Consider the following 22,607-nt stretch of genomic DNA (forward strand, 5'->3'; position numbering starts at 1 on the left):
ACTTCCTCCTCAACAATGCTAACATTCAGAGATTCCCAGCTTCACGATGAATTGTGATTTCCAGCTTTCGTTCAATATATGCTAATAATCGTTTAGCTGATCCTGCTTTCATGCCAATTCCTGAATCTCTACTGAACCAGGTGCCTCAGGATGATCCTGACCTTAGGATTTATCGAGCGTATTTAGCCGAGGTAATAGCGGCTCAACGTCGAGCTCAACTTTCCAATCCTCGAATAGGCCGCCTCGTGAGGGTCATAGGTCTAGGAAAAGAAATGAGGGGTTAGAAGGAGAAATGGCACCTGGTTCCAACATTCCTTCTTCATCGTCTGCTCCATCTTCATCACATCAACCATCCGATATTCCTGAATCATCAGAAACACCTCGAAAGAAACAGAAATCTCATCATCGCTCCAAATCAAAGTCAAAATCAAAATCAAGATCAAAATCCAAATCCAAATCTAGATCTAAATCACAATCCAACACTTTCACTACACCTTCTCCATTAACTTCTACATCTTCTTCCTCTAAAACCTCACCATCATCACCAAATATTGAAAATCCTCCAATCAAAAAGTGTAGAATCCGTCTACAATCTCCTCTTCAACCAATTCCAGAAGAAACTTCAGAGGACGCACAACCAGAACATCATGATGATGTAGGTGATACTGAGGGAGGGGTTGAAAATGTAAATAGAGAAGTTGAGAGGTCTGGGTTAGGAACAGGGCAAAAAGAAAACGATGGCCCTCCGATAGTTGAACCAACTAGCCGGGATGCCACCACTAGGATAGAAGCCAAGGACTCCCCAGCCTCGCACCGTTCAGCTTCTCACCACTCTGGATCCTCTCAACAAGATCCACTTTCATCATTGCACAGGCACAAACCACGTCCACTATTGACTCCTCATTCGGAGGATGTTGATATTGAAACAGTGGAGACTCATGCCTCTCTCCCAATTTCAATTGCTAACACAATCAAGTCTAGATCTCCTAGGTCACACATCTCTGAGCACGCACTTTCTTTGAATGATGCAACAACAGACCGAGAGTTGGTGGATCCACCTTCTCAAGGAGTGTCTGGAAGTCCTGTTCATGTGTTCATACCACAAGTAACCTTAACCAGCGCGACAGAATTAAGCTTTGAAGAAGCAAGGTACGCCTTGCATTTTCGATGCAAAACTCCCAGTCCAACGGGCACTCTTGAAGATCCCGGAAGTCCCACCAACCGGAACATTGTTCTTGGCATTCGTGCTAGGACAACTGATTCTGAAACAACCAATGTCGAGCATTTGCTTCATAAATCATTGGGAAGCCCTGCTGGTTCTCCACCTCCAGGCCACACTGTAAACCCTCCGGAGCCTACAGTTGTGACAACGACATCTACGTCGGTCGTACCTAGCATCCCTGTGTCACCTGAAACACTAGCCGCAGTGCTCCGTGTCGAAAAAGGCAAAGCCATTGTCAACCCTTCTGGTTCTGTGTATAAACCACCGGTTACCTCCGAACGACTTAACATTCCCTATGATCCAGCAGAACTTGAATTATATGAAACTCTTGATGCTTTTGGCCAACTTCACACCAAGCACACAAATCCTCGTCCACCAAAACATTCATCACCACCATATTCATTTCCCTCCTCATCTTCTTCCAACTCTCAACCCAAGAAACTCTCTGGCCCTATGCCTCCTGAAAGCTGAGCCAATCTTAATACACTTTATGATTATTTGCTTGCTACTCTCATCTCTCTTTATGGCCAAATCAACTCATACGATCTTGCCATTCAAGCATCTATTCAAGCTCGCTTTGATCACATTCATCAAATCAAGTTCATTCAAGATCAAGCAGCTCAAGAAATGTTCCATAAGAATGCAGAGCTTGAAGCAGCACAAAAGCGTATTGCTGACCTTGAAGCTATCTGTAGGCAAACTGCTACAGTCCAGCAAAGGCGTGATGATTCTGATGATCAGGACCAACAAATGTTATACTTGGCTCAGATGTAAGAGATGATGCACAATCACAAGGATTCAATCTTGATCCCTCAGTTATTGTTGAAGATGTTGATGATAATGATGAATTCCCAGCTAATAATGATTTTGATGTTGGAGGCAACGATGTTGATCCTAATGATCAAAACGATTCTTCTGATCATGATGATCTTCCTCCCCCAGGCTTTGATAACTACCCAACTGTTCCTCAACCAAATCCAGCACTTAACCAAATGAACCTTCGCGATCTTATTCATCTTCTCGATAATCCGCACATTCCCCGGGAATCTGAAGTCCAAATGAATGATGGTGGCTTTAGAAGAAATTATGCAAGAGAGAAGAGATTGACTATCTCAGAATTTCATCACATCTCTTCAAGTCAACCAAGTATCTTGAAGAAAAGACATATTAGATCTTCTCGAAAAATCAGGAACTGATTAAGATTGATATAGATGAGATAAGAGCAAGGCGTGCTTGTGATCTGCACCATCATAGATCTAAATATCTCAAAGATCTCAAAGAAGCAAAAAGCCACAAAGCAAACAAAACATGGAAGAATCAGTTCAAATTAAAAATCATTGAAGTTGTTGGGGTTCACTTTAAAGAATGGCATGATCCAGGTTTTGCCAGACCTCATGGATTATTGTGGTTGATAGTACGTCGTGAGGATGGACGTCAATACATGTTTGGTGAAGCAAGATTCAACTACTTATCAGCTGATGACCTAATCTTTCTTCTTCATCATTTTGCTCGCAAATTACTCCATCAAGATCCAGAAAGCCAAGAGGCTTACTACGCTGTGTAAAGATATTTGGATAGTCTTACCTTAAGCCAGACTTAGAAAGACTTCCAATTGGCAGTTGAAAGAAAGAGAAAGAAAGTGAATCTCACCGTGCCCAATCAAAGAATCTAAGGAATAAATCTAAAGAACTTTAACACCAGTGCCATATTTGATAACCCACGGGGGTTTGTATTTGTTAGCGACCAAGGGCACAAGATTTTTATTCGACTCGACGAACTGCACAAATACTCTAATGGCACACTGAAGCAGTGTTTACATGTCTTTAAAAGTCTACATGAGTTCGAAGAATCTCAAATGGAAAAGAAAAGGTTGGAAAGAGTGATCAGGAAGATAAAGACTAGGTTGGATAACAGAGATAGAACAAGGTTGATTATCAATGCAAGACTTCCCAAACAACAACCTGGAGTAATTCGACATCATCTAGGTACATGGGTTAGATATTCACCAAACAACGAGTCCGAAATGCACAACATGCCACCTGTTAACTTTGCAGACAACATCATTGAACCTCCAAACCGTCCTGAAGATCCTGCTTATCATTTGGTTCCCAAGAAGTTCTGGAAGGAAAAAGAAAGAGAATACAAACAAAGAGCCTTTAAAGATCAAACCTTTCTTCAAGACAAACCTGAGTCATCGACCAAGAAAAGGAACCGCAGACAGAGAAAGAAGAAGAAAGCAAGACGATGACTTTTCACAAAACAGCTCTAATGGGGGAGATTGTAACTTCGTAATTGTATTGTCCTTTAGTTTAATTTGATTAGGAGAAAGGTTTGTTATGTAAATCATCAAGTACTTATTTGTAATTAAGTAGGGGTTTTATTGCAATTAGATTGACTATATAAACCCCTTCACATGTAATGTAATTAACCTTTTAGCTAATTATTAATCTAAATTCCATTTACCTACTTTCCCTCCAAATACCTACATTCCCTCTACAATTCCTACTTTCCCTTTTTCACTAAAAAGGTTCACTACACATTTAGCATAGTTTACAAGATGGGGCAGTGGCATTCCGCTGATGAGTATGAAGGTCAAGTTAGAGAAATTACTTTGTAGAGGATTAGGTACTAGTCCTATGTGTCCTCCAGACACAGCATTGACAGAGTGGCAACATGCTCTTCTGTCCACTGACAAAAGATCTCTGGTGCGGGTTTTTTTCACTTCTCATGCAAGAGTGCAAAACCCATATTAGTATCTGCTAGCACCCTATATGATACATATTTTGGTCCCAGTCTAAGTTTCACTAATATACCGATTGCTTGAGAAACTTGGTTCCTGGATACGACTATACGACCATTATAAACTTGACAGGTTAAATTCTGCTTTATAGGTGTTTGAGACTGTGCAACAGGCCCATGATGTTCCATTTGGATCTTACTTTGAGGTATCTTTCAATAACAGTTATTTTGACGTGATATGAACTATATTTGGATTACGTCATATAGATTTTGTACTGGTATGTAAAACTTTTGCATCTGGCATGCCTGTTTAGGTTGAAAGGCTTACATTATAGAAATTTTATCAGCATTTAGACCATGGGCCAAGATTGAAAGCGAAAGTTTTCACTTTTGTGTGAGATATAGTGGCATATACTGACTTATAGGGAAATGTCTTTACAGATAACACCCAAGACTGGTTAGGTGAACCCACATAGGTCCATCTAAGGCCACCTTTCCTCTTGAGAACTATTGATCGGGCATTACATCTAAGTATTAATTACCACTTGTATACTCCACACTCATAGCAGAGGGGAAACTGAAAGAAAATGGATCAAAGTTGACTATATTTTCTAAACTTGAAATGTTTAGCTATACAAAGAACGAGTCAACTAGTTCAAACTGCCTAACATCATTAAAACTATATGAACAACTGTTTACAACCTTTTCTTATTCAATAATATTGGATCATTATATTCATAATAAATAATATCCGTTAGACTAGTTATTTGTAAAACTAAAGAAACAAGGCAAAAAAGTTGGGTTTGGACTTTAGACCTGTTACCCAACCTGTGTCGCCCTACGGTTTTAGCTCATAGCCTCATACACACAACGTGTGTTTTAAGTATATAATGTCTTGTGCCAAAAGTGAATATATTTTCAGATATAAATTCAAAAGAAAAGGAGGCGACCTCTATTGGAATATATCGAGCACCCCTTAAGGATATGAAGTTTTGTTATTATGATTAGCTTTCACTAAATTTATAATCGTGCCCACTATAAAAGCAATGCTTTAACTGCAAAAGGTATAGCTGGTTTTTCTCTCCCCATAAGCATAAACAAGTTTCAGCTTAGTTTAACTTATCGTTTGATTTTTTCCGCTGTTATAATGATTGACAAGCTATGCTGCTTCAGGTGCATTGTAGATGGGTTGTGGTTACTACATCCAATTCCACATCGACTATTAATCTTAAAGTGGGTAAGTTCCATTGGCATATCTACATATTAGTGTGTGTGGTCTTTTGAACCCACTTAGAAATTAAAAATATTAATAAAGCCTATATAAAAATTTTTGGATCCCACTTCCTGTGTAAGAGACTAGACAGACCATGCTATATAGGGGAGAGCTCCTCCTCTACTATGCTAAGGGTGAACTGAGATCCCTGAGCGGTAGCGGCTAACTCAATGGTCAGATAAGTGGTATGAATCCCTTTAAACATGTAGCTTTTGGAACTTAAAATGTGAAGGACCCGTATAAACTAAAAATCTTACATCCGTCACTGGTAAGTTCCCTTCTAAGTTACTACCAACATTCTAGCTTTTACCAACCCAAGAACAAAACCATCCCTTTTTATAAATACAAATCATACCTTACTGGGTCCATCGTGCAGCCGCCTTGATCACAGCAAGCAAGTGAGACCACAAAATGGAATCAAACTATGTAAATAAATAGGTAGTTTTACTTGCCGATATCATCAGAGTTTAATTTAGGATGCCTGTCAATGTTACCAGCTCTTTTCACTATCACTAAATTGACTTTTGGTGGCAAAATGGGCGGTTGGGTAAACAAGTATAAAAAGGTCGGGTGAAATTTATTTGTTTTTTTTTTTTTTTGTAGCAAAATAAGCATTTCCTGAACGCATGTTGTTTCAAAAATGATTACGAATCTTGGTATCACTTTGGGTGTCGTATAATTGATCGATTTGTTGACCCATATTCTTTTTCTCTTTTAACCCGTTTGACCTTTTAGGAAAAATCAACTAGATTAAACGCAGTCTATGTCACCTCGTATCTATCACTTACATGCACGAAGTTTTTCACTTTTGGTTGAATTAACAGGTGTCCATTTTAAGAAATGGTGTGTAATGCAATCTAAAATAAAGTCCGGTGCTACAAAAGAGGTGAATTTCAGATCTTTAGTCATCCGTTAATTACTAAAGTTTTATCAATCGTTGTTATGTGCAGTATAAGAGAGAAGTGGAACCAATGATGGAAGTGGCTCGTTCGTGTATTTACTCAAACACAGTCGATCACAAGACAGCTAGTGTTGCTCCTTCAGTGTCGACCACAAAGTCCAAGGCATAACTTTTTATACACCAACTCGTTTGGTTTAAAAATCGAAAAGAATTTAGATTTTTTTTTCCCTTTGACATGCTAGGTTAAACATAGAGAAATTTCAATTTCTTTTCATCAATTTGTCCTTGAAATCCATAAACCAGAAAGGTTTTGATTATCTAGACACGTACTTTTTTTATTGGACCATATATTATGGCGTTTTAGTCAATCTTATTAGTTCCGTTTTCCTTCGTATTGTAATCTTTTTAGTTCCATTTTACCTCGTATTTAGCGATATTGTAATCTGTTTAAAATATTAATCGGATGTCATCAACTTTGCCTTTTAAATTACTTTTAACAACGGTACTCAAAATAACCAAAACATGATCGAACACATACTAGAACATGTCATTTAACTCGTGTTTGTCTTAGGCTAGTTGGCTACTATATTTAAACTCAAGATTTATAATGTTGATTGCTTGATCAACAAAAAATACACCCATAAAAACTCAGAAGGCTCAAACTGTCACATGTAGGAAAATGGTTGCAACAAGAAAGCAAAAAAATATCACGAGGTTAGGACACGATGGTGGACTTAACAAAGGTTTTACCATTTTATAACCAAGCACAGTCAAAGTCTTACATTAACAGAAACAGCAATACATAAGGGTTCAAAATTTTACTAAAATGAAAGCAGACAAAAGAAATTCCCACCAACCTGCAAAAGAAAGAAGACACAACATAGACCAAATCAATCGATCTAAGCAGTAGCTTCTTGGGCCAGTCGCCTTTTTCTAGCTTCTTCAATGATAGTTAACTTGATACCCTTGCCCTTAGGAAGAGACACCCAAGGCTTTGAACCTTTTCCAAGAGTGAAGACGTTGCCCAAACGAGTAGCAAACTCATGGCCGGTAGCATCTTGGATGTGAACAGTCTCAAAGCTGCCCTTATGCTTTTCCCTGTTCTTAAGGATACCGACACGACCTGTATTCCTTCCACCAGTCACCATAACAACATTTCCAACATCAAATTTGATGAAATCAACAATCTTGTTAGACTCCAAGTCGAGCTTGATGGTGTCGTTGGCCTTGATGAGAGGGTCTGGGTAGCGGATGGTACGACCATCATAGGTATTGATGTAGGGGATGCCCTTTGACCCAAACTGGACTGAACGAACCTTGCATAGCTTAAACTGCAAAACAAAGTATCCATAGTAGCCAGCTTAAAATTAAATAAAAAAATTGTTACAATACATTAACATTAAACTGCAAATATAACATCGTATTGGACATGCCTAGCTATAAATGTGGCAACTGTAGTCACACACTCATGCTACTCTTTCTAATTGAAAAACAGATTACCTTAACCGCTTACAAAGATAACTCAATACAGGTTAACCAACATGTGCGTTTAACTAAAAAACAGCTAGATCAAGACAATTATAAGAATAAAAAATAAATCATACCAAATATACCAACAGTTTTGACAATTCACTGGCTAACCTATTTTGCCACAAAAGTAGAGGTAGTCAAGTTCTCTAATTTTAATCAGACAGCATTACAACATTAGCCTGAATAACTTCTAAAATCAAACCGAAACAACACTGAGCAAATAGCATGTAAAAACAGAAGCTGAATGTCAAAATTTAATCTCAAAGCACAATAATAGATGACCAATTTCACTTTTGAAAAAATTTAAATGTAACTAAACCAAAATGATAGTCAAGAAAAGGTTTACAAACCTTTGACTCCTCATCCCTGATTGAGTGCAGCCTAAATCTACCTTTGGTATCATAGAGAAGTCTGAAGCTTTCATTGGTCTTGGGAATTGATACAACATCTGTTACAAAAAGAAGCAAATTATATGAGACAGTTTACTCCCAACCCAAACAAACTCAAGATGAACGGGAAGTATAGAATAAAACATTTAGAAAAGCTCAGAAGTAGACACCATAATCAGACTTCACTTCAGTTTGTAACGTGTTTACGGTGTTCAAGCTTACAACTCAATCATAATACTTCAGAACAAATGGAAACAATTGTAGCAAATAAGATAAACAAATTTAGAGCACACACAAGAGTGTCAAGTATACTTACCCATGAAACCTGCAGGATAAGTCTTGTCGGTCCTGACCTTGTTGTCAACAAGAACATGACGTTGCATCAAGATAGACTGAACCTCACGGTATGTCAACGCATACTTCAACCTATTCCTCAAAATGAGAATCAAAGGCAAACATTCCCTTGATTTGTGAGGACCAGATGACGGCTTAGGAGCCTGTGGAAAACAAACAATACATTAGTAGACGACATCTTGGAATAAAAAACACTTGCACTGGATAAACAAAGCACAAACCAGGGTTGAAAAATAACTTACAAAGGCACCACCGAGTTTGTCAAGCATCCAATGCTTCGGCGCATTGAGCCTCTTCATATGTTTCTTCAATCCGCGAGCCTTTATTACAATGTACAACATTGTTAGTACCAATCGACTGATTAATAAACCAATGTTATACATAACAAACAAAACCTTATCTGCGTTGCAAGTTTGCAACTTTTTTTATAAATCCAATACACCAAGACCACCTAAAACTCTAATTAATGAACTAATGTCAAATATAATGACAAAAAAACTGGTTGGTTTTCAAGTACCTATTAAGAACTAAAAAATGGGTTTTTATCTTTTTACAAATAGGTTTCTAAAAATGTTAATTTTGATTGCTTTTCCTACTTTACAACATTTACTTGAAATAATATATCAATTAATTTTTATAGCCAAACAGCCCATTTATGTTTATTCAGTAATATATAATTGCTAACATAAACCCTAAAGTGAGCTGAATCAGAGTCAAATAACTATTAACAATATATATACAATACACAAACACGTACATCAGCTAAATCCGGCAAGCACAAAAGCAGAAATGATATGGATATAAATCATCAAAAACATAAGAAATAATATTGAAAAAAAACAATCATAATAATAAAATATAAAAAAATGAGAAACAAACGAACCATGATTGTGGGGTTTGGTGGGAGATGATAAAAATCTCCGGAGAAATTGTTCTCTGCAAATTACTGCCGCACACCTTTGCAGTTGTTGTTGAGGCCAGGGAACCTTAGGTCATTTATTTGTTTATATACGTATAAAACATGGGCTTGTGTATTTGAGGACCTAGGTTACTTTTTATGGCCCATTGATTTGTTTTTTTTTTGGGTGTTTAGCCAACCCAATTTGAATTAAATTAAAAGAGTAAATGGGTAGGAGAAGTATGGCCTATGGCCCTATGGGTGCTTCGGCCTTTAGGTATGGATATATATTTTCTCATCTCGAAGTAGACGCCAGCAAAAAAACCGATCGAGATAAACTCAAATTGGAAGCGAAAAAATCAATTCTTGAGGAACCGATTCTGGTTTATGAAGAAAACTCAGTACCAATTTTCGGTCTCAAAAATTCAATTTCTTATCGATTCCAAATCAATTCGGTTTTGGTGTTTGAAAAAGAAAAAGGAAAAAAAACTGGTCAAAAGTTTACCCAAACCGATTCCATTTGCTCAAAATCGAAATTTATCACGTTGACCAAACCCGGTTTCTCAAAAAGAAGCGATTTTGCTCACGATTTATCTCAAAGTAAATAAGTATAAACTAGCGACCCCATTTTGCTCATTCTTACTTCTAATATTAAATAAACTACATAAATTCTTTAGATGCAATTTAAAAATCCCCTAAAAATCGTGAACTAGGTGGACCATCTCAATGTCAAAAATATTACTAACAGGTAACTAACCTCATTAACAATATAAATTAGCATCTTTTCCGCAATAATTTTTGAAGGTTATCGTAACTTGGTAAGTGGTATAATAATATACAAAATACTGTTTCGATTAATTAAAAAAGTTGTATCATTGTTTTTGAATTACTTAAAAGCTTATAAAATATAAGTTTGACATTAAAAGTTATATTTTTTTTTTACTTTAACCATATTTATTTATTTTTGTGTTATATGACATAATTGAGTTTTTAATATACTTTTCATTAATATAAAGTTTTAACAATTATAATAAAATAATTAAAAATTATTTACAGTCAAAATTAAAATTATAAATTAAATTCTACAGAATGGGTATTATAAGTGTAAAGTTGGTATTTTAGAGGATACTCAACGATGACCTTTTTACGCGTTTGGGTAACAGTAAGACTATTCACATCATTCCTTCCTCGTACTTCATTTTTGTCAGGAATAGATACCGTTTCCGTTGTCGTTGTCATCACTCAACTAATTAGCGTTTCAATTTGAAGTTTTTTTTTTTCAAATAAAAGCTAAAACTAGTTGCATCCAAACAGAATATTAATGATTTTTTCACATGTCATCATCAAATAGTTCAAAGGATTATTAAGGTATTTAATTTCCCATTAACATAATATGAGTTTTTTTGTTTAAAATTAAAAGCTAAAGCTTCCCACAATCGACCGTAGCCAATTAAACACTTAAAGCACCCGAAAAACCCCAAGGACTGAAAATGAAAGCTCCCAAAACTTCTATTCGCGTATAAAACCCAGCACTGAATCCACAACAAAACTCGAACCAAAACCATTTCTATTCTTTCTTCCCCAATTCTAAAACCCGTCGCCATGGACCCTGTGAATGCGTGGGGAAACACTCCCTTGGACCAAACCGACCCCGAAATATTCGACCTGATCGAAAAGGAAAAGAGAAGGCAATGCCGCGGGATCGAACTCATCGCATCAGAAAACTTCACATCATTTGCAGTCATCGAAGCATTAGGCTCCCCATTAACCAACAAATACTCTGAGGGCATGCCCGGAAACCGATACTACGGCGGCAACGAATACATCGACCAAATCGAAAACCTGTGCCGCAGCCGAGCTCTGCAGGCGTACAGACTGGACCCATCTTCATGGGGTGTGAATGTGCAGCCGTACTCTGGATCACCTGCAAACTTTGCAGCATACACTGCATTGCTGAACCCACATGACAGAATAATGGGTCTGGATCTTCCATCGGGCGGGCATTTGACTCATGGGTATTACACTTCTGGAGGGAAGAAGATATCTGCTACTTCTATCTACTTTGAGAGTCTGCCGTACAAGGTGAATTCGAGTACCGGGTATATCGATTATGAGAAGATGGAAGAAAAGGCGTTGGATTTCAGACCAAAGTTGATCATTTGTGGGGGCAGTGCTTATCCTAGAGATTGGGATTACAAGAAGATTAGGGAAATTGCTGATAAGTGTGGCGCTCTTATGCTCTGTGATATGGCCCACATCAGTGGCCTTGTTGCTGCCCAGGTATCGTATCTCTCCTTTCTATATCTATATCTATTTTTTATATCTATATGTTTAGATTTTGGGGTTTTGTGATCTGTATACTATTGTAGCTATGATCTGTTACCATATCTATATTCTTATGTCTATGTATATGTTTATAGTTTAGTGTTTGAGGTCTTGATTTTATATGGGTTTGGTATATAGATCTGTGTTTGAAAGTATATGCATATATAGGTGTGGCATATGTTTGTTTGTGTGTGTCTGGTATTTTCTAAATTATGTTATACGAGAATTTGGCATTCTTGGATATGGGATCTTTATGTGATATGTGTTTGATTCGTAGATCTTGTTTTAAGCTGAATTAGTAATAAAAAAATGTAGTGCTTTTATCGATATTTGGGGTTTTACTGTTTTTTTATATGGATATGTTTGGTTAAATCAATATGTAATTTGGGAACCACGAACGGATACTAGAATACGTAATTTACTGTTCAGACGCTCATGATCTGCGTCTATGTTTTCATAGATCTATGGTAGTTTATTACTGCTTAGTATTTGGGTTAAGAAATGGTTGGCCGGATGCTTATGTTTGTATTGGTTAAAACAAGTTGAATGCACAAGAGTTTGCCATTTCTCTGATGACTTACTGTTGGTCTCGTTGAGTTTTGTTTAAATTTTGGATTATAAGTCTTGTAATTCTGCGTTTGTGAGTTATCCTAACCGGAATAAGTGTTTTGATGCCCAAATTAAATGGATAGCTATAAAATTGGAAGTTTTGTAAGACTTAAGTCCTGCGTTTTCAGATGAACATGCTCTACATTTAGTGTTTGAGATTGATCTTAAACTATACATCTAGATCAAACATTGATATAATTAATGTTTAGTTACTAAATATGATGATGTTTGTTTTGAAATGGTATGCCGGTTGTGATAATTTTAACCTACGGTGTATTGTAATTCAAAGGGGTATGTTGGAATTTTTTGCTTAAGGTTAAACTCTTAATAACAATTTTAGATCTCGTGACTAGTCCTTCCTAATTGGTGATCTTACTAATTATTCTTTTGGGTCTCGACAGGAAGCTGCAGATCCGTTTGAGTACTGTGATGTGGTGACAACCACCACCCACAAGAGTCTCAGGGGACCAAGAGCTGGTATGATCTTCTACCGCAAGGGTCCAAAACCACCAAAGAAGGGTCAAGCAGAAGGTGCAGTTTATGACTTTGAAGACAAAATTAACTTTGCTGTTTTCCCTGCCCTTCAAGGTGGCCCACACAACCACCAGATCGGTGCACTAGCTGTCGCGTTGAAACAGGCCATGTCTCCTGGCTTCAAGGCTTATGCTAAGCAAGTTAGAGCCAATGCCGTGGCAATTGGTAACTACTTGATGAGCAAAGGCTACAAGCTTGTAACCGGTGGAACTGAGAACCATCTTGTTTTGTGGGATCTTCGCCCTCTTGGCTTGACTGGTAATTTTCATTAACTCGTGAGGGCGGTCATACTCCTCACACGTTAACCATTATCTGTTGCGTTGTGTTCGTAAATTTTATAATTACTTTGGTTCTGAATTTGCAGGCAACAAGGTTGAGAAGCTGTGTGATCTTGCTAACATTACTGTGAACAAGAATGCCGTGTTTGGTGACAGCAGTGCTTTGGCTCCAGGAGGTGTACGCGTTGGTATGATTTTGTTATCCTAAATTTCAATTTGTCGGGTTTTTTGGATGGTGTATTTATTGTTGAACGTAATGGTGTCTTTATTAGGTACACCTGCAATGACATCAAGAGGTCTAGTTGAGAAGGACTTTGAACAAATTGGAGAGTTCCTTCACCGTGCAATTCAAATCACTTTGAGCATCCAGAAGGAGTTCGGGAAACTGTTGAAAGATTTTAACAAGGGTTTGGTCAATAACAAGGAGATTGAACAACTCAAGGTTGATGTTGAGAAGTTTTCTGGATCTTTCGACATGCCTGGGTTCTCTTTGGCTGACATGAAGTACAAGGATTAAGTTTTGAAGATGACCAAATGATGATGTTGTTTTTGCTGTTATTAGTAGGAAGTAACATTTACTGGTGTTTTTCTATGCTTCAAGAAGAATATTTCATTAAAGATATATGATATGATTTCGTTGGAACTTGGAAGACAATAAGGTCTCACATGTCATTCCCTTCCCCTTCCCCTTCCCCTTCCCCTACTAGATTACTGATTTCTTGAGTCTCAAGGAATTTAGCAATATAGTCTTCAGTTCTATTTTGGCCGAAATATGTGATCTTTAATACAACTTCTGCTCCTTATCTGTATATGCTTCTATGTTTCACTGATAGCATGTATAATATTATCTTCACTGTGCTTCATGTTGGTTGATCTCATTATTCAGCTAGAATCACAACTTTATCCCAACTATCCTCACAACTTTTGGTCTAAGCAACAACTTCTAACAAAAGAAGTGAGCTGTCAGAATCCATCCTGTTTTCAACTTTAAAATCGCTCAAGGCCCCTGGTTGACATCCACTTTGATTTAAATGGTGAGAAACTGAGAACTTTGAATTATATAGATCGTCAACCAGTGAAAAAGAGCCATCGAAAAAGAGGCTCATTGACATTGAAGTCTCTTAACTTCATCATGAACGGTGTGCGCCCACAACAGAGCCCAAGGGATATAAAGGGTTTTTTGGGTTGTTCCACATTGGTCAACCACTCCGGTAGATGAAGCTTGAGTGTGGTCAGATGAAATGCTCAGTGTGGCTGTCCTCAAATGAACTGCTCTACCCAATATGATTTTAAAAATCACACTGAATGGTCGATGAATCTTCAATATGTTGAAATAGTGAAGGCAAGATGGGCAGGTTGGGTAAATGATACATGTAAGATGGGCAGAAATCAGCTAGGACCAGAAATGAAATTATCTTTATATACTCAAGTTTCGCATTTCCGTTGTCCTAGGAATAATATCTGTACATATTCAAAACATTTTATAGATGCAAAGACGATGCCGGTCGCTTCATTATGTCTCCCTGTCATAGGCCGGACCAAACAATTTGATTTTCATAGTTCACTACAAATATTGTGTACTCTTCATTATGATTTTACTTGCCATAATATTATCCATTAAGATTTTAAATGAATAATTGTTATTTACATTTTTATGACAATTTTTACTTTCCGTATAGCTTGTCGACCCAATTCCTATATGCTTTTCAAATACCACATGTTTACAATCTAACTTAAGTGTTGGATCATTGAGCATGTAATATGCAATTGTCAGTACTTCATTTGAGTACCCAATGTGCTGCACAACGTTAACACGTAAATTTCTACTTAAATCTAGAATTATAAACTTATAAAGACCATCCATCAAAAGCTTATATCGGGTGTCATCATGGTTGTCACATACTCGTATTATCAAGTTAAAGGTAAGGTAGATGTGAAAAGAAGGATATAGTTAGCAGGTTCGGCAACGGGTCAACCTGGATGATATAAAAAACATACTAAGAATGAAAGATCGATTGCATAGAAAAAGACGGTATATGTAATAGACTAGTCAAATAAAAGATGCTAAAGCCATCCCTCTAAAGGGGTTATCAAACTAACAGGAGTCACTGTCAAGGTGATATAAAACATACTGCAGATGAAATATAAAATGCATAGAAATAGATTACAAAAACTTGTTCAGATGACATATTTCAGACCAAATAAGACAAATCCTTTTCTACTAAATTCAGAAATACAATAAAATCAGTAATCTATAAGTGGAAGTGAAATAGTGAATGACATGTGAGACCTTATTGTCTTCCAACCAAATCATATCATACATCTTTGACGAAATATTCTTTTTGTAGAATCAAAAACCCCACAAATGCTACTAACAACAGAAACAATGTGATCAAGTCGTCTTCAAAAACTTAATCCTTGTATTTCATGTCAGCCAAAGAAAATCCGGGCATGTCAAAAGATCCAGAAAACTTCTCGACATCAAGCTTAAGTTGTTCAATTTCCTTGTTGTTCACCAAACCCTTGTTGAAATCTTTCAATAGTTTCCCGAACTCTTTCTGGATGCTTAAAGTGATCTGAATTGCACGGTGAAGGAACTCTCCAATCTGCTCGAAATCCTTCTCAACTAGACCCCTTGATGTCATTGCAGGTGTACCTAATAAACAAAAACCATTAAATTCATTGCAAAACACCACCAAAAAACCCGACAAATTCAATTTTAGTTTACAAAATCATACCAACGCGAACACCTCCTGGAGCCAATGCACTGCTGTCACCAAACACGGCATTCTTGTTCACAGTGATGTTAGCAAGATCACAAAGCTTCTCAACCTTGTTGCCTGCGAAATCAGAACGAAAGTAATTATTAGATCTAACACTAGACTACAGATAATGGTTAACTGGTGAGGAGTATGAGTGTATGACCACCATCATGAGCCAATGAAGATTACCGGTCAAGCCAAGAGGGCGAAGATCCCACAAAACAAGATGGTTCTCAGTTCCACCAGTGACAAGCTTGTATCCTTTGCTCATCAAGTAGTTACCAATTGCCACGGCATTGGCTCTAACTTGCTTAGCATAAGCCTTGAAGCCAGGAGACATGGCCTGTTTCAACGCGACAGCTAGTGCACCGATCTGGTGGTTGTGTGGGCCACCTTGAAGGGCAGGGAAAACAGCAAAGTTAATCTTGTCTTCAAAGTCATAAACTGCACCTTCTGCTTGACCTTTCTTTGGTGGTTTTGGACCCTTGCGGTAGAAGATCATACCAGCTCTTGGTCCCCTGAGACTTTTGTGAGTGGTGGTTGTAACCACATCACAGTACTCAAACGGATCTGCAGCTTCCTGTCAAATCCCAATGGAATATTTTGTTAATCCCTCTCTCTACTAGACTACTACTGTTCACAACAGCACCGTAACAAATAAATTTCTTAAATGGGTGTTTTTGGTTCATTAACTAATCACGAAGAACCAGAAGCAAGTTTTTGGACCTGAATTTAAACCGAACCACAAATTTCCAAAACCCCTAAATGATATGCTTATGCATTACATTGTACCCATAATACAGATTGACATAATCAATACAAACATGTGGAATTTACAATCCAGCAGGCTATTTTCAAATACCAAATAATGGACAGAACCTCTATATAAATCCATTTGTTTGTTCCTCTAGATCTACAGATCTTTATCACTTACAAACCAAAATCTAAACCATATGCATCTGAACTGAAAGGTCACTTCTTATATTGCAAATTGCAAATGCAGCAGGGGAGTCTCATACTCTTATTCAACTTCCACTTACAGATCTAAATCTGTAAAGCTAATTGCGACATCTTTAGCTAAACAACTTATCATAACTTCCAAAATGCAGATCCACAAATTAAATCAGATACCAAATGTAGAATAAAAATGCATAATTAACACGATTACTCGAGCACTTGCGACCAATGTAATGCTTATGCATCAAAATGTCACCACTCAATTTCAGCTAAATGCAAATCATTTTTAACATAGACAAACATAATTTCATTTTATTAAATATCTAGATCCACACATCCAGTGTCGAATTTAAACCCTAAATGTAGATCATGTCCATCTATATTGCAGATCACATATTCTAAAAGCAACTTAATACAAATCAGAACATCATTAACACATCCAACCAAATACCCAAATACCCGAAAACCCAAAAACACAGATCACATATCAAATACAGATCAGAAAACCCCAAAATAGATATAGAAAGGAGAGATACGATACCTGGGCAGCAACAAGGCCACTGATGTGGGCCATATCACAGAGCATAAGAGCGCCACACTTATCAGCAATTTCCCTAATCTTCTTGTAATCCCAATCTCTAGGATAAGCACTGCCCCCACAAATGATCAACTTTGGTCTGAAATCCAACGCCTTTTCTTCCATCTTCTCATAATCGATATACCCGGTACTCGAATTCACCTTGTACGGCAGACTCTCAAAGTAGATAGAAGTAGCAGATATCTTCTTCCCTCCAGAAGTGTAATACCCATGAGTCAAATGCCCGCCCGATGGAAGATCCAGACCCATTATTCTGTCATGTGGGTTCAGCAATGCAGTGTATGCTGCAAAGTTTGCAGGTGATCCAGAGTACGGCTGCACATTCACACCCCATGAAGATGGGTCCAGTCTGTACGCCTGCAGAGCTCGGCTGCGGCACAGGTTTTCGATTTGGTCGATGTATTCGTTGCCGCCGTAGTATCGGTTTCCGGGCATGCCCTCAGAGTATTTGTTGGTTAATGGGGAGCCTAATGCTTCGATGACTGCAAATGATGTGAAGTTTTCTGATGCGATGAGTTCGATCCCGCGGCATTGCCTTCTCTTTTCCTTTTCGATCAGGTCGAATATTTCGGGGTCGGTTTGGTCCAAGGGAGTGTTTCCCCACGCATTCACAGGGTCCATGGCGACGGGGGTTTGAAAAGAGAGTGGTGGTTGGGGGGAGAGAGAGAAGAGAAAGATTGGTGGTTCGAGGTCATTTGAGATTGGGAGGATGCCTTTTATAGGCAAATGTTTGGTGAAGTAGTAGACTCCAAGTTTTCAGAGCTTCCATTTTTAGTCCTTGTGGTTTTTTTGGGCTATTAGCTAAAAACATTTTTGATATATTTTAGATGTTTATAAGTAACTAAAATTACTATTAACAAGAATATAAAACGACAAGATAGAAGCTTGTTTATCTAGTTTTATTGTCTTTGATTGGTGTCGGTGAAAATGTGAAATGGTGACTTGGTGAAGAAGATCGGATGAGTAATCTGACACGACATTAAGGAAATAAAGATGGTTAGTATGTTTTATCTGATGTCATTGTTGATCTTGATATCAATGGGTGTAGTTTTATATTTTTTTCACTCACGCAACTTACGTAAAAAAGTTGTGTTTAACTTGTTTGAAGTATGACTAATGCACAACATGAATGAAAGTAATGTGTTTGTGATGCGATGAGATAAATGATGCAAACTATAAATTGATTTTGGGATTGTTTGAGATATTGTATTGCTAGTGGTTAAAGGCTTTAAGGATCTTGTTTTAGGCTTTAATAAAACCCTAAATGTTGTATATAAAGTCCATGATCTAGTTATATATTTAGGATAAAATTTAAATGATATTTTTTTATAAAAAATATAATTTTTATACATGTTAAGTTGCATTTAAGATTATCCATTTCTATGTCTATACTGTTCAAATGATAACCATAAAAACTTAGAAAATAATGATTACTAAAGATTATTTACTGTGTTATATGTTTAAATATATGTGAAAAATCAATAGGTAAAAAAATAAAGAGTTAAATGCACATGAGAACATCCACCCACCACCTCATCATTATGTTGGCCCCAAGGTGAGTTTTTCCCCTAAGTTTTGTGTTAGAGTTTTGGGTTTCTCATTTCAAGGTATTTTCTATGAGGAGGGAGTTGAAGGTACAGCAAATAGATGGTTAAAATTGTCTCCAGCACGTCTAAATCGAAACTAACTTTACGGAAAAAAAAAAAAAAAAAAAAAAAACCATCCACCCACCCACCATCCCGTCATCCTTAAAAGCATATGAAAACAATGCCTAGCTTTCAACTTATTATCACAAAAACTAGGAAATATTAAACATGTTGTGGCAATAAGATTTTATGTTCCACATATTATAGATGCATTTTATATTGGCAATAACTAAATTTAACGATTAGCTCGAAGTTTAAAGAGGGTCAAAATTATTAGCGATGCCCAACATTACTAAATTTTAATTTGATTTACTTTGTGGTTAGCAATTGATGTATTACTTTTGCTTCATTCTAGCAATACAAATCTATAACCATGCTTTTAGTTAAATATATATTAAGGATCATGTAGAACAATTGTGAAATTAAACAACTTTGTTTCCTATCTTCTCTCTATATATATATTAAATAAAACAAAATTATTATGACATCACATTTTACAAAAATAGTTTAGTTGTTACCTCCAAATTTTTTTTTAAAATAGTTCTTTTTTATTTAATTTATTTATGATGTTAAAACACCTTCCTAATTAAAGTCTATTTTATTTTTATTTTTGTTATTTATGATGTTTTTTTTTGACATAAAATGTTTTCATTTTCTTTTTAAAACTCTAATATTTTATACATGGACTTTTATATTTTCATCATCTAAGTAATTTTATCATAACAAAATTTTAAACTTTTAGCATATCATACGGGTTAATAAGCTAATTAAATTTATTTGTAACATAAAGTATACTATTACGAGGTTATGATTACCGTTAGACTGTCACAACTTCAATATCGAAGATATACTTTTACAAAACTTATATTATGAGTATTATTCCCGGATTGAACTTTGGATAATTAGCTAGTAGAATACTATTAACCCATTGTGTGTAATTTGAGAATGAGTTATCATTCCTAACTAGTTATAAAATTGTAATAGGAATGTTGCAATCAACAAAACTAATAAAATAAGCTTATTATCTGTAACTATTAATTAAGGTCTCGTTATAAGCTTTCTCTTTAGGCCCAAATGATTTGAGTCGACCCTTTGTTTTGCACACTTGATGCTATGAGAGGTTTACCGTTAAAATATTTTTTCCCTTTCTCGTAATGACATCAAATCATATATCAGGTGACAGTCTTAGACAATGACAGAGATAGTTAACTCGAGTAATTATATTTATTTCATCTTAAAACAACTAAAGCTGCAGAAAGAATTACATCATATATATATATATATATATATTTGTCAGAACAACGTTGGGGCACTTTGCTCGGCCACGACCAGTTAAAAAGGAGCTCGTGTGTAACGCTAGGCCATTTTGCTCAGCAACGAAGGTTTTAGGGGGGCCTTGTTACTTGGTAACAACAAGGGATTGCTTAACCACTTTGTAAGCGCTGAGAATTTATTTTATATCTTTTTAGTGGTGTTCGGGGTCAAACTTTTGAACATTTTTGGCTAATTTTTTTTTTCAATAAAAAGTCGTCATTCATGGTTAGATTTTATATAAAATTAAACATACGTTTGACTCAAGACGACTTACAACCCATGCACCCTAATGTAATATCCAAGTAGGTTGTGACATGCCACATCCCACTTTTTTGGCTAATTAGCTTAACAAAAAATGTATTTGATATATTTAGATAACTTTTAGAGGTTATTTGATTTACATATTTTAAAAACTTCATGGAAAAAGCTGTTGATTTATTTACTTGTTTCATTAAATTAACGTTAAAAAAAAAAAAGTTTAAATCTCTATCATCAAATTCTAATGTAATCTTAAATTAAATAATTTCTTGATGTATCAGTTGGCAAGATGCGTAAGTTAAAGGGGGGTACTTAAAAGTTATTTTGGTAACAAATTGTCTTAGAATGTCCACGTCTTTAGAGTTGTAGACTTGTAGTGGTTGCATAACTAGCAAAGTTTAAAAGTTTTGACATTTTAAAATGGCCAAAATGGCAAGTTTGGATCTACTTTATCGATATTATTTTAACATATTATTTTCTAAAACTTTTATAAATAAAATTAATATATAACATCGTTTCATTTCCATCTTTCAAACATTTTTTAAACGGCATAAATAACTATACTAATTAACGAGGCGAATTAACAAGACGTTAATTAGCAAAATTACAATTACAACGTAGAATCGAAATCACAACAACAGATTTTAGACTCGAAATGGCTTAGGGTGGGTTCTCTATAACAAATGGATGTCTTTATTCGCGAAATGATGATGGCTTTTTAAAATTGAGGCTAATATTTTTTGAAAAAGGTTGTAATATCTCAAACTTTTATTTAACGGTTGACTTGAGTCGTTAACTCAACACCTTGTGTTCATTAAGTCTATAGATGATTTAATGCACATGAGTGATTAATGTGTTGTGTTTGTAAGGTGTTTAATGCCTTAATGAAGTGTGTTTAATTAATATGTTAAGATGGTCTAGACGTGCTTGATTATGTATTACCGTTGGCTCCTTTGAATCTTAGATGTGAGGTTTTAAAGTTGAGGGACCCAATTGTCATGCTTTGGAAAGTGGTTACAGTAGATATAGGTCATATGCATGACCTATTATCCCCCATATTCAGATTTTATTCTCCATAAGACTCTCTTTCAAAACCCCGGTGCTTTTCTTTACGTTTCCATCGATTTCAAGGCTTTCGGGCAGTAATGTCCTCTTTTTTTCGACCCGTTAATCCTCCTTTCATGTAATACATCATTCTTTGATCACATTATGAAATCTTTTGATGAGTTTCATCCATTGATATTGGCCATAAGGGTTGAGATTGAATCATCATGATGTTATAATCGATCAATAACGTTTTTTGGTAATTAAACGATCCTAGATTTGATGTAGATGAACTCCGAAATGATTGGTAGTGGGAAGTCATCAATTGACTCTTAAAATATCTTATTTTGACGTGTATAAGTCTTTGGTAAGAGTTGAGGTCGTGTGGTGGTGTTTACAGGTAAAAATTAGGTTTTCGCGTAAGTTTGGAGATTTGAACGGGAGCGGCGCTCGTGTTGAACAGTGAGTTCACGAGCGACGCTCATGTTTCTGGTGAGCGACGCTCGCAGCTCCAAAGTGCATTTGAGTTTTGTTTATGTTTAATTATGGTCAATATTTTCATTCTAGGTTGTCAGGAATACTTGCAAGCACAATAAATTAACTTATTGTGAATTGTTGTTTGCTTATGGATATTCGAGATTACACGGGAGGTGGTATGGCTATGTAGATGCATATTGAAGCTTAAAATGCTACCCAATAATATGTAATGTTATGATATGAAGTGCTTTGAGGTGTTTGAATTGTGATATGTGTTAATGTAATATAAAATATGCATAAATACATGGCTTGTTCATCTGGATCACTAAACTTTATAAGTTGTCATGATATGTACATGTTTATCAATATTGGACATATTGGTCAGTTTGAAACCAAAATTTTGAACCGTCGGTTTGTTTTTTTCATAAATCATTCATACAGTTTGGTTTTGGTTTTAGACATTATACAATCCAGTAAACCCAAACCGAATTTATATTAA

General features: G+C 36.2%; 4 protein-coding genes and 1 long non-coding RNA gene across 5 annotated transcripts; 3 read left to right on the forward strand and 2 right to left on the reverse strand.

Moving 5' to 3' along the window:
• The first annotated feature begins 292 nt into the window (after positions 1 to 292).
• Positions 293 to 1,693, forward strand: LOC122604387 (flocculation protein FLO11-like). Its single transcript, XM_043777281.1, has one exon. It carries the CDS (start codon positions 293 to 295, stop codon positions 1,691 to 1,693), a length of 1,401 nt encoding a protein of 466 aa, XP_043633216.1.
• A 3,276-nt stretch (positions 1,694 to 4,969) lies between these two features.
• Positions 4,970 to 6,453, forward strand: LOC122602686. Its single transcript, XR_006324367.1, has 3 exons — positions 4,970 to 5,025; positions 5,135 to 5,198; positions 6,185 to 6,453. It is a non-coding gene; the product is annotated as an uncharacterized LOC122602686 (long non-coding RNA).
• A 411-nt stretch (positions 6,454 to 6,864) lies between these two features.
• On the reverse strand, positions 6,865 to 9,399 carry LOC122603162 (40S ribosomal protein S4). The gene is made up of 5 exons (XM_043775791.1): positions 9,292 to 9,399; positions 8,651 to 8,728; positions 8,371 to 8,551; positions 8,016 to 8,113; positions 6,865 to 7,466 (listed from the first exon to the last, which is right to left on the reverse strand). The coding sequence occupies exons 1-5, from the start codon at positions 9,292 to 9,294 to the stop codon at positions 7,035 to 7,037; spliced, it is 792 nt and encodes a 263-aa protein (XP_043631726.1). The 5' UTR covers positions 9,295 to 9,399; the 3' UTR covers positions 6,865 to 7,034.
• Positions 9,400 to 10,869: 1,470 nt separating this feature from the next.
• On the forward strand, positions 10,870 to 13,861 carry LOC122603245 (serine hydroxymethyltransferase 4). The gene is made up of 4 exons (XM_043775903.1): positions 10,870 to 11,586; positions 12,642 to 13,032; positions 13,139 to 13,240; positions 13,325 to 13,861. The coding sequence occupies exons 1-4, from the start codon at positions 10,909 to 10,911 to the stop codon at positions 13,567 to 13,569; spliced, it is 1,416 nt and encodes a 471-aa protein (XP_043631838.1). The 5' UTR covers positions 10,870 to 10,908; the 3' UTR covers positions 13,570 to 13,861.
• A 1,308-nt stretch (positions 13,862 to 15,169) lies between these two features.
• LOC122603112 (serine hydroxymethyltransferase 4-like) lies at positions 15,170 to 18,050 on the reverse strand. The gene is made up of 4 exons (XM_043775730.1): positions 17,313 to 18,050; positions 16,004 to 16,394; positions 15,791 to 15,892; positions 15,170 to 15,708 (listed from the first exon to the last, which is right to left on the reverse strand). The coding sequence occupies exons 1-4, from the start codon at positions 17,988 to 17,990 to the stop codon at positions 15,464 to 15,466; spliced, it is 1,416 nt and encodes a 471-aa protein (XP_043631665.1). The 5' UTR covers positions 17,991 to 18,050; the 3' UTR covers positions 15,170 to 15,463.
• Positions 18,051 to 22,607: the final 4,557 nt, after the last annotated feature.

This window comes from Erigeron canadensis, chromosome 6, assembly GCF_010389155.1.
Source record: "Erigeron canadensis isolate Cc75 chromosome 6, C_canadensis_v1, whole genome shotgun sequence".
Classification (NCBI taxonomy): domain Eukaryota; kingdom Viridiplantae; phylum Streptophyta; class Magnoliopsida; order Asterales; family Asteraceae; genus Erigeron; species Erigeron canadensis.

Bases quoted from the DNA above. Each gene is read 5' to 3' on its own strand.
- LOC122604387 (XM_043777281.1), top strand. From the start codon at position 293: ATGGCACCTGGTTCCAACATTCCTTCTTCATCGTCTGCTCCATCTTCA.
- LOC122603162 (XM_043775791.1), bottom strand. The intron at 8,552-8,650 runs GTAAGTTATTTT...TGTTTTCCACAG, and splicing joins ACAAACTCGGTGGTGCCTTT to GCTCCTAAGCCGTCATCTGG. The intron at 8,114-8,370 runs GTAAGTATACTT...TTTTTGTAACAG, and splicing joins TTATCCTGCAGGTTTCATGG to ATGTTGTATCAATTCCCAAG.
- LOC122603245 (XM_043775903.1), top strand. From the start codon at position 10,909: ATGGACCCTGTGAATGCGTGGGGAAACACTCCCTTGGACCAAACCGAC. The intron at 11,587-12,641 runs GTATCGTATCTC...GGGTCTCGACAG, and splicing joins GTGGCCTTGTTGCTGCCCAG to GAAGCTGCAGATCCGTTTGA. The intron at 13,033-13,138 runs GTAATTTTCATT...CTGAATTTGCAG, and splicing joins TCGCCCTCTTGGCTTGACTG to GCAACAAGGTTGAGAAGCTG.
- LOC122603112 (XM_043775730.1), bottom strand. From the start codon at position 17,990: ATGGACCCTGTGAATGCGTGGGGAAACACTCCCTTGGACCAAACCGAC. The intron at 16,395-17,312 runs GTATCGTATCTC...GGGATTTGACAG, and splicing joins GTGGCCTTGTTGCTGCCCAG to GAAGCTGCAGATCCGTTTGA. The intron at 15,709-15,790 runs GTATGATTTTGT...TTTGTTTATTAG, and splicing joins TCCAGGAGGTGTTCGCGTTG to GTACACCTGCAATGACATCA.